Source organism: Physeter macrocephalus, chromosome 3, assembly GCF_002837175.3.
Source record: "Physeter macrocephalus isolate SW-GA chromosome 3, ASM283717v5, whole genome shotgun sequence".
Classification (NCBI taxonomy): Eukaryota; Metazoa; Chordata; class Mammalia; order Artiodactyla; family Physeteridae; genus Physeter; species Physeter macrocephalus.
The window spans coordinates 17344142-17358647 of NC_041216.1; the positions used below are offsets into that span (position 1 = coordinate 17344142).

The 14506-nt window shown below is 43.1% G+C and overlaps 1 protein-coding gene across 6 annotated transcripts in view; it reads left to right on the plus strand.

Moving 5' to 3' along the window:
- Positions 1-14506, plus strand: part of ZBTB40 (zinc finger and BTB domain containing 40) — an 82435-nt gene that overhangs the window by 58389 nt on the left and 9540 nt on the right. For 5 of the 6 annotated variants that reach the window (XM_028487755.1, XM_028487752.2, XM_028487756.2 and 2 more), the window contains 7 exons: positions 3800-3992; positions 5740-5876; positions 6284-6485; positions 6847-6980; positions 8598-8766; positions 9053-9520; positions 10258-10464. In XM_028487755.1, the coding sequence (XP_028343556.1) occupies positions 3800-3992; positions 5740-5876; positions 6284-6485; positions 6847-6980; positions 8598-8766; positions 9053-9520; positions 10258-10464 (1510 nt within the window). The remainder of the gene's footprint in view (positions 1-3799; positions 3993-5739; positions 5877-6283; positions 6486-6846; positions 6981-8597; positions 8767-9052; positions 9521-10257; positions 10465-14506) is intronic. The other variant, XM_028487757.2, reaches the window with a different exon arrangement.

Sequence of the window (14506 nt, forward strand, 5' to 3'; positions counted from 1 at the left end):
TGCGGAGCACAGGCCCCGGACGCGCAGGCCCAGCGGCCATGGCTCACGGGCCCAGCCGCTCCGCGGCACGTGGGATCCTCCCAGACCGGGGCGCGAACCCGGTTCCCCTGCATCGGCAGGCGGACGCGCAACCGCTGCGCCACCAGGGAAGCCCCGACAGTACATCTTTAGATGCATGGATGGATGGCTATTCCTGCTCTGACTCCGTGGGATTTTGATATAAAACATTTGCCCCAAGAGTTAAAGTGTTTAGGCACATTTCTAATTGTTATGACACTTTTTACAGAAATGATACACTGTTCATCTTTAGAAAATTGGGAAAACAAGCATAAAGAAAAAAGTCCAAATCTTCCACCATCTCACCACCCAGAGATGATCACTACTAACATTTTGGAACATGTGCTCCCACTTTTTCTCGTTTGAACCATCCTGGGATGGGATTATCATATAGCTTTGTAACTTTATTTTTTAATTGAATATATTGTGAATATATTTCCATACCTACATACGGATTTTGGTAGCTGCATTGTATTGTCTAATGGATATACCATAATTCATTAATTATTATGGGGCATTTGTTTCTTAGTTTTTCCTATTCAGTATTTTGCTATCATAAATAATGTTACAGGGGAACATTTTACACACAAATCGTTGCGTACTTCTCAGATTATTTTCTCAGGATAATTTCTAAGAAGTGAGATTTTGGAATAGAGAGTAAAATTTTTCAAGTGTTTGATATATATTGCCAAATTGCCCTTCAGGAAGGTTGTACCAATTTATACTCCCACCAGCCAGCTGCTAAAATCCTCATAAAACTGTTGGCATGACTTCTCAAGTCAACTAGATAACTGTATTTGTTGGTGTTATTGATTTCAACTTTGTGCTAAAAATATTTTTATATCTGGAAGGAAGGAATAGGGACAGAGAACTTTTGTGGTATCAAACTGTGGGAAGTGGCTTAAATGTTCAGGAGAGAAAATGTTTAGAAACCACTGGTGTGATGGCTGAGTACTGGATTGATAGTGAGGACTGGATCCTAGACTTTCTTCTTCTCCATCTTATATTGCTCTTTTTTTCATATAAAATGGGAAAACCTTTCATCTCAAAATTGTATTTTGCAAATTATGTTTTTAAAAGTTTAACTCCTTTGCACTTCTTGAGAAAGATAATATACGAACAGAATAAGATTAAACTCCTGTTTTCTCCTTAGACTTAAGATTAAGTTTAATTTCAGGCACTCAGTTTAAGTAAGTTGCTTATAGCTCTAGAAATATCTCATTCCTTGTTTAGCGATTTCATTCAATTACTCATTCAAACTTTTTCCTTATTAGCTAGATTTAATGTGTCCTTTGAACTGTTTCATTATCTTGATAAAATAGCAATTATAGGTAGAGCCCAAACTCAGCCCCATTCCCTGCATCCAGGCAGACCATGCTGTCACTTTCAGTTTACTTGAGAGAAAGGGCTGAAGCAGAAGAACTTAAATTAGTTGTAAATCACAAAAACACTTCTTAGGATTGGGGTTCCACCAGAGCTTCATTAGGCTACTCTTTCTCATGAAAATTGAAACAAAATAATAAAGCAGGAGTGTAGAGGTGAATGTTGATCGCATAGGCACAGTGTTTTTACACCATGTGGAACATGCTCTCAGGCCGTTTGGAACTTTTTCTGTCTTATGGAATGATGCTAATCATAGGTACCATGGCCCTTCTGTAAACATACCTTGGGTTCTGGGGGTAAATAGGCATTTTTTCACTTCAGGATTGGAAACAGATACAAAAATAGTAATTACTATAGCTGCCATTTATTTATTGTTTACTGTGTGCCAAGTAGCGTGCTGAGGACCTTTAAAGCATTACTAAATTCTACCCTCGCAGCAACTTTATGAAGTTATGGTTAATACCCTAACTTTAAAGATGAAGAAACAGAAGCTAAGAATGGTAAGCAGCGTACCCAAAGGCGCAGCTGCTTGGGGCCAGCACTGGAACCCAGACTTCTAAACAAAGACATCTCTTAACCACTGTGCATCCTGCTTCCTAATGATATCAATAACCACTGTCGGGCTTCCCTGGTGGCGCAGTGGTTGAAAGTCTGCCTGCCGATGCAGGGGACACGGGTTCGTGCCCCAGTCCGGGAAGATCCCACATGCCGCGGAGCGGCTGGGCCCGTGAGCCATGGCCGCTGAGCCTGCGTGTCCGGAGCCTGTGCTCCGCAACGGGAGAGGCCACAACAGTGAGAGGCCCACGTACTGCAAAAAAAAAAAAAAAAAAAAAAAAAATAACCACTATCATTTATTAAAATCACATATGTCCTAGGAGTTATGCTCGGCTCTACAAATGGCAATTTCATTTTAGAGAATTGTCATACTGACAGTGCAAGAGTTGGTATTGTTATCTTCTTTTGCAGATGAGAAGAATAAGGTTTAAAGACTTAAATAACTTGCCCAAGGTCACACAGGCCACACATTTTAGAACTGGGTTTCAAACTAGGCCTGTCTGGCTTTAAAGTTCATACCCACTCTTTACAGTATCTGGCTGCCTCATTTTGTATCAGGTTATTGTTTACAAGCTAAGAGATAGCACGGAAATCAGTACGGTTTTTAGATACAAGCCCTTAAATTTTAAATTATGGCTCATTTAGTAGAAATCTAATATATATTAGACCTTAAACAAAGAGAATGACTATATTCTGTATGGACAAGGTATGTGACAACTTAATTTATAATATAGACATGCCTTTCATATATGTAATATAGATATTTCTTTTACATATACAAAGTCAATTTTGTTTTATAGCTAAATTTATTATTTTAAAACAGAAGTAATTTGATAATAGCGTCCTCTGGCATGCTACCATGACCATCTGCTTGACTCTTTCTCCTGAGAGCTGGCATTTTCCCAAAGGAAAGTTCAAAATTCAGTTACTGTGAACCTGTAGATTACATGTATTGAAATAATCCCCTGCATTATCCACAAGAGCCGAGTTATACATATTTAGTTGCAGTCCATTAAGAGCTAGTTCTATTGTAATTGGAAAATATCTTTAAAATAACTGTCAGGTGTTTGATTTTTCAACCTTTTGCTGGAGGCCTGTGCCGTCTTGACTCAGAAAACCCTCTGGCATACCAGGGAAGAACAAGCAGGTAGAACTGTGGGATGATGACTGGAGCTGGAGCTGGTGCATGTGGCCACTGGGGACGAGAGGGATAGATAATGAGGAATCCGCTAGAAAAATGATCCTGAAGTGCACTTTAAATCTATTCTATTGGAGGCCACAGACAAATATATGAAGTATCCGGGTATTCAAATTGCAATGCAAATAAAGTAAAAGGAAGTAAAGTAATAGAATTGCTCTGAACTTGCAGCCTCTGCCACTGTCATGTACTTTACTTTAAAGATGAAAAACACTGTAACTGTATTTATTAATTGCCAGTCAGTTTTGCAATCTTAGTGTCTGAACAAACTCAATCTAAAGCTTAGATGTAAGCTGCTTGCTCTATCATATAGGCCTAGCGTAAGAATATTTTCACAAAATGCAAACTGTCAGTGGCAAAGAATACGCACAGACCCGCAGTTGAGAAAGAAAGATTTTCATGGAGCTGTTTGCTTGGAGAATGTTTTGGATTTTTATTGAAACAGAATAAGGAAGAGACTGTGACAAAACTAGCGCTAGAGGCAAGCAGAAGAGGACCTGGAGTCGGGGCGGCTTGTAATGCTGTCTTGCTGGTCTTCCCAGTGGGGTGTCAAATGCATTTAGAATTTCCAGTAACTGGTGTCGGGTTGATTGCTTGCCACTGCAGGTGATTCTGAATTGCTGTGAGGGTGGAACACCCAAGGAGACAATAGAAAATTTGTTGCACAGAATGGCTGAAGAGAAGACCCTGAGCGCTGAGAGTTTGGTAAAACTCCTTCAGGCTGTGAAGATGACGTTCCCAAACTTGGGCCTTCTGCTGGAGAATTTGCAGAAATTAGCTGCTTTGCCAAGCACCACAGGTATTAGTTAATTATTGACTCTCTGGACTGGAACCACTCCTACAGAAAATTATAGCTTAAAACACCCTTTTGGCTCCTTGCTGGGGAGATAAGACAATGTTAAGAAAGGCCATTGTGAAAGAGAAACTAGTTGTCACAAATCAGTGATTCTCCCTGTCTCTGGAGTTAGGATCGGAAATCTAAGAATTTCTTCTCCATTAAGCTCCCCCGTGATGTCCCCGTGGTTCAGGGTTCAAAGTGTGGCTTTCCCGGGGCTGTCACGCGCCGCCTGTGAACGTCTGTGGAGCAGTTGGACTCACAGCGCGCACACGCGCGAGCAGCAGGAGCTCGGGTCCTGACGCCCCGCTCCCACCGCGGCGCTGTTTGGTTCCGGAGTGCCCGGATTGAGCGCCCCTCGCGTCCAGCCAGTTTGGGACTATCCCTCAGAAAAGCAACCCAACTCTAGCCAATCATGCCCCGTCCCAGAACGTTTGAGAATGAAGTGGTTTTCAGAAGAAGGCTATTTGGGAAATGAGAGAACTTTCTAACTAGCTTATAAGAATAATATATACTTATACAAACTTGAACAGTTTAAAAAATAAAGAAGAAAGCCTCAAGTCCCACCACTTGATTATTTCAGTATTAACACATTGACATATTTTATCTATCACATTATTTTTACAATGTTGAGATACTCTACCATATTTTACCATTTCCCCCACTTATCAGTATAACATAAACATTCTCCTCCACATTTCAGAACACTCCCTAGAATTCTATTTTTTTAAGGCTATGTAGTTTCTATCATAAGTATACTTATGCTGTCTTACTCATGCCCTTGTCTAGGGGCACATGTAACATAATGGTTAAGACTATCAGGATTGCTGGGATTTGCATCCTGACTTCTTTGGTAGCTCTGTGACCCTGAGTAAGTGACTTAACCCTTCTGAACCTCATTCTCTCCTCTGTGAGATGGTGGTAAGAATGGTACCTTTCCACCTTCATTTTTGTGGCTACTATGAGATAATATATGTAAACATGGAGCACAGTGCTCAGCACATAATACGCACTCAGTAAGTGTTAGTTGTTATCTTCATCATCATCATCACAAGCTTCTCAGTGGCAAATATCTTTGTACACAGATTTTTTTTTGCCTTCAGATCATTTCTTAAGGCTAGATTCCCAGAAGTGGAGTTACTGGGCCAGAGAGGAAAATAAATTTTTAAATATCTACAAAGCTAAGGGGAATGCCTGATAGTTTTGATTTTTCTTTACTTTCAAATAAATATAACCTCTTAAAAGAGAGTAACTAACAGATTGGCTCAGAGGGCATATAAACAGAAGAACAATGGGTCAGCTTTGCTACCACCGTCCTGACTCGTGCCTGCCTGTACTTTGGATCGCCGCATGGATCCTTTACCTCAGGCCTGGTGGATAACATCCCTTGAATCTCTACGTCTGCACCTCTTACAAGTGCAGCCTTCTAATTATCCCCTGGTTGAGCAATCACTAGCTTCTACCACTGGGCTCTAACTTTCAAAGTGTTGGTGGTTTTGTGACCCTGCAACACTGAGTGATTAAGTGTAGACCAGAGGAGACGTGAGCACACATGTATGAGGCCCCAAGCCACGAGCTGCACTTGTGCTCCAGAGGATACAGAGCTCCTGTGCTGATCTGTTCTTCTGTCCGCATTTATAACTCCCCTCATGTCGTGTAGAAAAGGCCTTAAGGAGGTTTTGTTGTTGTTGTTTTGCTAATATCCTTACAGTCCAAGCAAGCCCTGATGATTATGGGATTGAACTGTTGAGGCGGTATCACGAAAACCTCTCAGAGATTTTCACAGACAACCAGATGTTACAAAAAATGATCCCACATGTGAAGAGTTTAGCCCCTGGAGAAAGAGAGGTAAGAGAGAGAGGGAGGAAGGGTGGGCAAAATTGAGAGAGAAGGAAAAAAGATTAACATATATATTTTTTCATGTATTTCTATTTTATATAAACATACACACACACAGCCATGTTGAGAAATGCTAAGGGGTCAGCAGAGAAGGAGATAGTAGGTGATTCAATTTCTAAGGCAGAGTGACAAGTAGGATAGTTGTAATTACTGCAGCGATAAGGAAAAGGATTCAAAAGGAGGAATGAAGAACCTTCTCGTGTATAAACATCTCTCAGGTTGAAAGAAGTGAAGGATGTTGAAAAACTCCTCCCCAGAAATACGTTCACTACGACCCAGTGCTCAGACTTGCAGCTCTGCAGCTGGGCCAGTGGCTAGAAAGTCCCTTATGTGTATGTTTGTGCCGCATCTTGAAGGTCATGGAGAAGCTTGTGAAACGTGACTCTGGCTCAGGTGGTTTCAGTTCTCTGATGTCAGCAGTTCTAGAAGAGCAGACTCTCTCTGCAGCAGCCATTTGGCAACTGCTGCTGGTGGCTCAGGAGACAGAGGCCTGCCCATTGAACCTGCTCACGGAGGAAATACGAAGGGAGCCTGGCGCAGACGCTTTCTTCCGGGCAGGTAGGTTGCCTGGCCTCTGTGCTGGCTTTGCCCCCACCAGAGATTATTGTCAGTCTTTGCAGAAAACAGAGCTCTCTTACGGTAGTCTTCCACATCCTGACCAGTAGAAGTAAGGACTGGCAATTTTGTTCAAGGACGTGGGAGTTTGTAAACCTTTCAAAGTAAAATGTGCAGCAATTCTTCTAAGCTCATATTAATTATACTCTGATTACAGTGATGTTTGCCGCCATCTTCACTCCCAACTCCAGGTGGGAGATAGATGAAGTATATTCTCATTATGAAGAACTGAGTTGAGAAAAGATGAAAGGGAAAAATGGTGCTCATAGTTTTACTAATGAGTTTTCAATCCCTCTTTGTTCAGTGATGACCCCAGAAAGTGCTGCCTTCGAAACCATCCTGAGGCATCACAGGTTGATCCTAGAGGCCATCCAGCAAAGGGCTGAACTCAAGTGCTTGGCCTCAGAGGAAGAGCGCCTGGCAGAGACTGTGAAAGAGGTGTGGTGGGGATAACAATACAGTGTTTGGGGGAGTTTTACAGCGTCGATGCCCAAGACTGTCTTCACTCTTAAGGGAGGAACCAGCTCCTTGGAGCACCTGCTGCGGGCAGGCCCAGGCTAAGCAACACTTGTCATGCTTTTGCTCTTATAATCCTCCCAACTCTGGGTGACAGGTGATGCCACCCACATTTTACAGATAAGGGAGCTCGTGCTCTGAGGGGTCAGTGATGCATCTAGGATGTACCAGCTAGTCAGAGAAGCAGCCAGGACTGGAACTCAGGTTCAAGTGACTCAAAGCCAGATTTATTCCATTTGTTTAAATCTAGGAAAACTCAAAGGGAACCATGATACTGTCTCTCACATGTTCTAAGAAGCAACTTTTTTCAGAAGAAGAAAAGTAAAATTGGTCTTATTACATGCTCTATTCTGGCTTCTAGAAAGAGCCAAAATAAACATAGAAAGAACAAAGCTTTTGCCCATATGGGATAACAGATAGTGCCAACTTATTTTCTGTAAGGCTTCTCACAGTGTGGCCAGCATCCCAGAAAAACCAGGTGGGGATTGCAGGGGGAATTCACGGATGTTCATCCCAGGATCATGTGCGTCTTGAGTGGGAAAGAATTATAAAGGAACATAAAATTAAACTACAGATTCACCTGTCGTGCTTTTTGATCCAAGTAGGCATGGTTGGTGTGTAGAAAGGCTGTCGTAACTCTGTCCACACAGGTGACAGCCCCACCTTGGTCTGACTCTCAGATGGGCAGAAGATGGCACACATTTCTGTGGGGCTTCAGAGGAGAGATTCATCTGCTAGACTCTCTCCAGCATGCCTCGCACTTCAGAGATGGGGCTTCTGCTGTTGATCAGTTTTAGCCTCACTAATTAGTCTCAAGCCTGCCTCCAGGGACATCAGGTTTATTTAGATAGACTTGAAAAGAGCAGAAATAAAATATCTTCCAAAATGAAAATTCCATTTGGCCATCTGTGGATCGTTTATAGCTTTATTTTCTCAGTGTACTGACTCTTTTCTGCTGATAGCTCTAACATTCTGAGAGGATGGCTTTGAAATAATATTCTTGGCCTCTTTAAAGCCCCTGTTTGAACCTTCTTTAAAAACCTGAGTTTCTTTATGAAAGAAAATGATGTTTAAAAGGGTACATCTAAGTATCTAAAAACGTGAAGCCACTGATCATGCAGAATTACTTCCCAACATTGAAACAATTATATATTATGAAAAATTACCTTGATCATCAAGACAGAAATGCCAACAACCAAGTCCTATAGCTTTCCAAGCATATAATACTAAGCTCTAGAAAAGTTCTTTGGGAGGCTTCTGGTTTCTGAGAAGATACTTCTCACAGAAAATCCTCAATGCTTCCTTGCTTGCACCTTTATATTTGCACATTTGTCTTCATATGTGCCTCTTTGTTAAAATTTTGTTAATTTCCCTGTTCTTGGAGAAAGAGGGTTCTCCACTATATTTATGGCATGAAATGTATAATTGTTACAGATGGAGCAATACCTCCCTGAAATTAGCTTTGTTTTCTAAGTTGAAAACCATGGAGAAAATCTGCTGATATTAACCGCAAACCTTTGTCTCATGGTATTCATTTAGATTCTGAGCATTTCCTCTGAGACAGCCAGCCCTGAAGCTTCCCTGAGAGCATTGCTGAGCAGAGCCATGGAAAAATCCATCTCGGCCATTGAAATATGTCAGCTCCTGTGCAGCATCCACAGATCTTTCCCAGGCCTGCAACCTGTCATGCAGGAGTTGGCGTATGCCGGTAAGAAACAGGGTGGGTGGGGTCCTGTTAGGCCCCCAGGTTGTTTCCTTATTGGAGAGAAGAGGCAGCAGTTCATTTAAGAGTTCACCCATCGCTGCTTTATTTTATATGCTCTCAAATACTTAGAAAAGTCATAGACATAGATGTAAAATGATGCTATCTGTGTTTATCAGAGAGTAAAGATGACAGTCCCAAGTAGTCTCCATTCTCCCCTAAGATGGAAAGTTAGAAAGCAAAGTAGAAACATAGGAAGTTCCCAGAGCCATGAGATCTCTCTCCTGTGCAGGTTTCCTTACTCAGGAAAAGGGAGAGAAGGAAAGGTGGATGGTGAGTAATAAATTTCACCTTGAAGCCAAGGACAAAGCAGATGAAAAGGCAGCTGAGCCAGCTGAAGAAAACTGCCAGCCTGGGAAACAGAACGGTCAAGGAGAGACTGGTTCCTTGCCAGAACAACAAGAGAAAGATACTTCTGCCTCCCCAGACTCTGCCAAGAAGAGCTTCGTCTGTAAGGCCTGCGACAAGAGCTTCCATTTCTACTGCCGCCTCAAGGTGCACATGAAGCGCTGTCGGGTGGCCAAGAGCAAACAGGTGCAGTGTAAGGAGTGCAACGAGACCAAGGACTCTAAGAAAGAGCTGGAGAAACATCAGCTGGAGGCCCATGGTACAGGTGGAGAGCCTGACATCCCCAAGAAGAAGAAGAAGAGGCTTCCAGTGACGTGTGACCTCTGTGGAAGAGAATTTGCTCATGCCTCAGGTACATTCAAGAAGGCGAAGTAATAGAGGATGATAATTCAGATATCGTAGTTTGGATTCCAGGCCTTGCCTCCAGTATACAATAAGGGCTGTGGAAAGGCTTAGAAAATAGAGCAGAGGCAGGGTAATGTTTTGAGAAGAGCATGAGCTTTGGAATCAGCTCCCTGAGCTTTAATTTCCCCCTGTTAAATAGGTACCCTGATACCACCTATGTTTTTGAATTGCTATGAAGATTTAAGATAACATAGCTGAACACCTAGTACAGTGCCTTCAATAGAGTGAGTACTCAGTAAATTGTGGTTATTATTATTCATAATAATAACCAGCTGTTTCACACCTGACTCTTAGGATTCCATGTATCACTTGTTTCTTGATAGTAAACAAGAGTCCTAGAAACCAGGGGATGTAGAATTTGAATTGTTTTCCCTTGCCCCAAACCTAACGAAACAGAAAAGTGAGTTTTGTTTCACTTTTTCTGGGTGACTGGGTCCTATTTAAGAGAGAGAGAGGAGATAGACAAGATAAACCCGGAACACTTGATGCCTGACCCAGCCAGGAAGGGACCAAGGTGGCTTGGAGCGCTGGGTGGTGGGCTGATGAGCAGCGTGGCCTGGCGTCCTGTGGCTCACGCTGTGCTTCCTCTCGAGGGCTGGCCGGAGACAGTCCTCGGCTGTACCCTCCTGCTGAATTCATAACATTGATCACTAGCATCTCTGGTCCCTGGCATGGCTTCCCTAGGCATGCAGTACCACAAACTGACGGAGCATTTTGACGAGAAGCCGTTCTCCTGTGAAGAGTGTGGGGCAAAGTTTGCGGCCAATTCTACCCTGAAGAACCACCTTCGCCTTCACACTGGGGACCGTCCGTTCATGTGCAAGCACTGCCTCATGACCTTCACCCAGGCCTCTGCCCTGGCCTACCACACCAAGAAGAAGCACTCAGAAGGTAAGGCGTGGAGACTTCCTTCACTTTTCCTGCACACTTTAACACCGTGAGCTGCCTGAAAACCCATTTGGGTTTAGGTGTGATATATATCTCAGAGAGACCAAAAACAGAAACAGACGTGGACTCTCTAGGTGCACAGTTGCTGGGAATGCATATGTGCACAGACATGTAAAATGCTTTTGGTGAGAGTTTCTGAAGAGAGGCTGGCTAACATAATATTATGACTTTCTAGTTATAGAATTTACATAAAGCCAGGAATTCTCTGGGCTTTGAGGTGGAGTTCAAGCATAAGAAAACCCTTGGTTGAGCACCTGCTGTGGATCAGGCAATGGCAGACACTAAGTGACTTACCTGGAATACCTGGGATCACAGAGCTGACAGTCCAGCATGTCTCTAGTATAGAGACAGTTACTGTGCAGGGTCAGTGTGATCCATCAGAGGTGTGATATGGAATAATACCATTACAGGGAGATACGGAAGAATGAAGTAGGGGTTTCTAGTCCAGTTGGGGTTGGGGAGGCGCGGTGTGTTGTCAGGGAAGGCTTCTCGGAGGATTCTGTACATCGTTTGGAGCATTTATGTGTGAGTACAAATGCCACCATCATCTCGCCTGGATTGTTGTTGTAGCCTCCTAACTGGTCTCCTCCTCTCACCCTTTCTGTGGACAGTGTTCTCAGTACACAGGCCCAAGTGATCCTTCTAAAGCTAAACCACGTTAGGTCACTTCTCTGCTCAAAACCCTGCAAAAGCTTTTCACCTCATTCAGTAAAATCTGAAGGGTAGCCTGCCAGGCCCCACATGATCAAGTCCCCGATACCTCTCCAACCTTATCTCTTACTGCTCCCCCCCTCACTTGCCCTGTTCTACCCATTGCAGCCTCCTTGCAAGGCCTCTGACCTGCAGGGCACCTGCTGCAGGACCTGTGTTCCTGCTGTTCCTCTGCTTGGAATGCTTTCCCTTCAGACACCTCCAGGCTTCACTTCCTCACCACCTTCAAGTCTTTACACACACCTCACGTTCTCCGTTAGGCCTCTCCTGACCACCCTGTGTAAAATCTCAGTGCCCCAGCCCCAGTTCCCCTGCATTATTTTTCTCCCTCTTACTTACCATAGGCTGTATCATCTACGTATTAATTTATTTTGTTTATAGTTAGTCTCCCCCTGTTAGAATACAAGCTCCATGAGGGTAAAGCTCTTAGTCTTTTTTTTTCCTTCCCTCTGCTGTATCTGTGGAACTTAGAATATAGCAATAGGAGGTCCTCAGTAAACATTTACTGAGTGAATGAATTTCTTGAGCATTATTCCAGGCACTAGGGATAGTGTAACCATACACAAGCCTGCGGAGCTAACATTCCAGTGGGTAAAACAGACCATATATAAATGTGTAATATAAATTGAGATAGTAGTCATTGCAATGAGGAAAAATAAAGCAGAATAAGCAGCAGGGGTGGGGATTGGGAACTATTTATTAATATTTGTATTATCAGAGAGAGCAGAGGAGATTTGAATAGAAACCTGAACGCAGTGAGAGACAGAACCAGTGGAAGATCTAGGAGAAGAACATCATGAGTACAGAGCACCCCCTCTCCAAGTGGGAACGAATGAGACTTACCTGTTTGAGGGACCGAAGAAAACTAGAAGGGGCTAAAGCACAGTAAATGAGGGAAAAGTGTTGAGAGATAAGGTCAGAGAGGGGGCAGATCTTGGGACTTCCCTGGTGGTGCAGTGGTTAAGAATCTGCCTGCCAATGCAGGAAATAGAAAATATGAACCGACCAATCACCAGCACTGAAATTGAAACTGTGATTAAAAATCTTCCAACAGTGGTGCAGTGGTTAAGAATCTGCCTGCCAATGCAGGCGATACGGGTTCGAGCCCTGGTCCGGGAAGATTCCACACGCCGCGGGGCAACTAAGCCCGTGCGCCACAACTACTGAGCTTGCGCTCTAGAGCCTGCAAGTCACAACTACTGAGCCCACATGCCACAACTACTGAAGCCCACGTGCCTAGAGCCCATGCTCTGCAACAAGAGAAGTCATCTGCAACAAGAGACGCCACCGCAATGAGAAGCCTGTGCACCACAATGAAGAGTAGCCCCCACTCGCTGCAACTAGAGGAAGCCCGCGCTTAGCAACAAAGACCCAAAAATAAATAAATAAAAATAAATAAATTTATTTTAAAAAAAGAAACCAAAAGGCCAGATCTTATAGGATCTTCTAAGCCAAGGTAAGGACTTTGGTTTTTATGTGAGGTGTGTTCATTTCTATTGCTGCTGTAAAAAATTACCAGGAACAGTGGCTTAAAACAACGCAAATGTATTGTCTCACCACTTTGGAGGTTAAAAATCCAGAATGGGTCTTTCGAAGCTGTGTTGGAGGGGTTGTAAAAAAATGTTCAAGTTTGGGGATATGTTGTTGAAAGTGGAAGTGACAGGACTGATAATGGATTAGATGTGGGATATGAGGGAAAGAGAGGAATTAAGGGTGGCTTTGGGGGTTTTGGCATGAGCAGCCAGGTAAATGTTGCTGCCATTTACTGAAACGGGAAACTGGAGTGTGTGTGTATGTATAGGTGGGTGGGTTGCGGGGGTGGTGGCGGTGGACTCAGGAACTCTGTTTTGGCATGGTGGTAAATTTGAGCTCCTCTTGGACCTCCAGCTGGACAGCTAGGCTGATAGGCAGTGGATATAAGTCTGAAGTTCTAGGGACAGCTGGGAGATAGAGATATAAATGTGGGAGCTAGAGAGAATGTGGGAGCTAGCAATGTACAGGTGGAACGTAAGGCTCTGAGATAAGATCATCTAGAAAGTGGAGACAGAGAAGAAAGCCAAAGGCTGAGTCCTGGGCTTCTCAATAGTTTCAACTCTTGATTCAAGAAACCCTTTTTCTCTTTTTTCTTTTTTTTCCCCCTGCTGTACTGCTACTTTATTTATTTTTTACATCTTGATTAGAGTATAATTGCTTTACAGTATTGTGTTAGTTTCTGCTGTATAACAACGCGAAGCAGCTATATGTATATATATATTCATCCCCATATACCCTCCCTCTTGTGTCTCCCTGCCTCCCACCCTCCCTTTCCCACCCCTCTAGGTGGTCACAGAGCACCGAGCTGATCTCCCTGTGCTATGCGGCTGCTTCCCACTAGCTATCTATTTTACATTTCTACGTCTGTGTCTTTATTCCTGTCCTGCCCCTAGGTTCATCAGAACCATATTTTTTTAGATTCCATATATATGTGTTACCATATGGTATTTGTTTTCTCCTTCTGACTTACTTCACTCTGTATGACAGACTCTAGGTCCATCCACCTCACTACAAATAACTCAATTTTGTTTCTTTTTATGGCTCAGTAATATTCCATTGTATATATGTGCCACATCTTCTTTATCCATTCGTCTGTTGATGGACATTTAGGTTACTTCCATGTGCTGGCTATTGTAAATAGTGCTGCAGTGAACATTGTGGGACATGACTCTTTTTGAACTATGGTTTTCTCAGGGTATATGCCCAATAGTGGGATTGCTGGGTCATATGGTAGTTCTGTTTTTAGTTTTTTAAGGAACCTCCATACTGTTCTCCATAGTGGCTGTATCAATTTACATTCCCACCAACAGTGCAAGAGGGTTTCCTTTTCTCCACACCCTCTCCAGCATTTATTCTTTGTAGATGTTTTGATGAGGGCCAGTCTGACTGGTGGGAGGTGATACCTCCTTGCGGTTTTGATTTGCATTTCTCTAATGATTAGTGATGTTAAGCATCCTTTCATGTGTTTGTTGGCAATCTGTATATCCTCTTTGGAGAAATGTCTCTTTAGGTCTTCTGCCTGTTTTTGGTTTGGGTTGTTTGTTTTTTTGATACCGAGCTGCATGAGCTGCTTGTGTATTTGGAAGATTAATCCTTTGTCAGTTGCTTCGTTCGCAATTATTTTCTCCCATTCTGAGGGTTGTCTTTTCGTCTTGTTTGTGGTTTCCTTTGCTGTGCAAAAGCTTTTAAGTTTCATTAGGTCCCATTTGTTTATTTTTGTTTTTATTTCTGTTGCCATAGG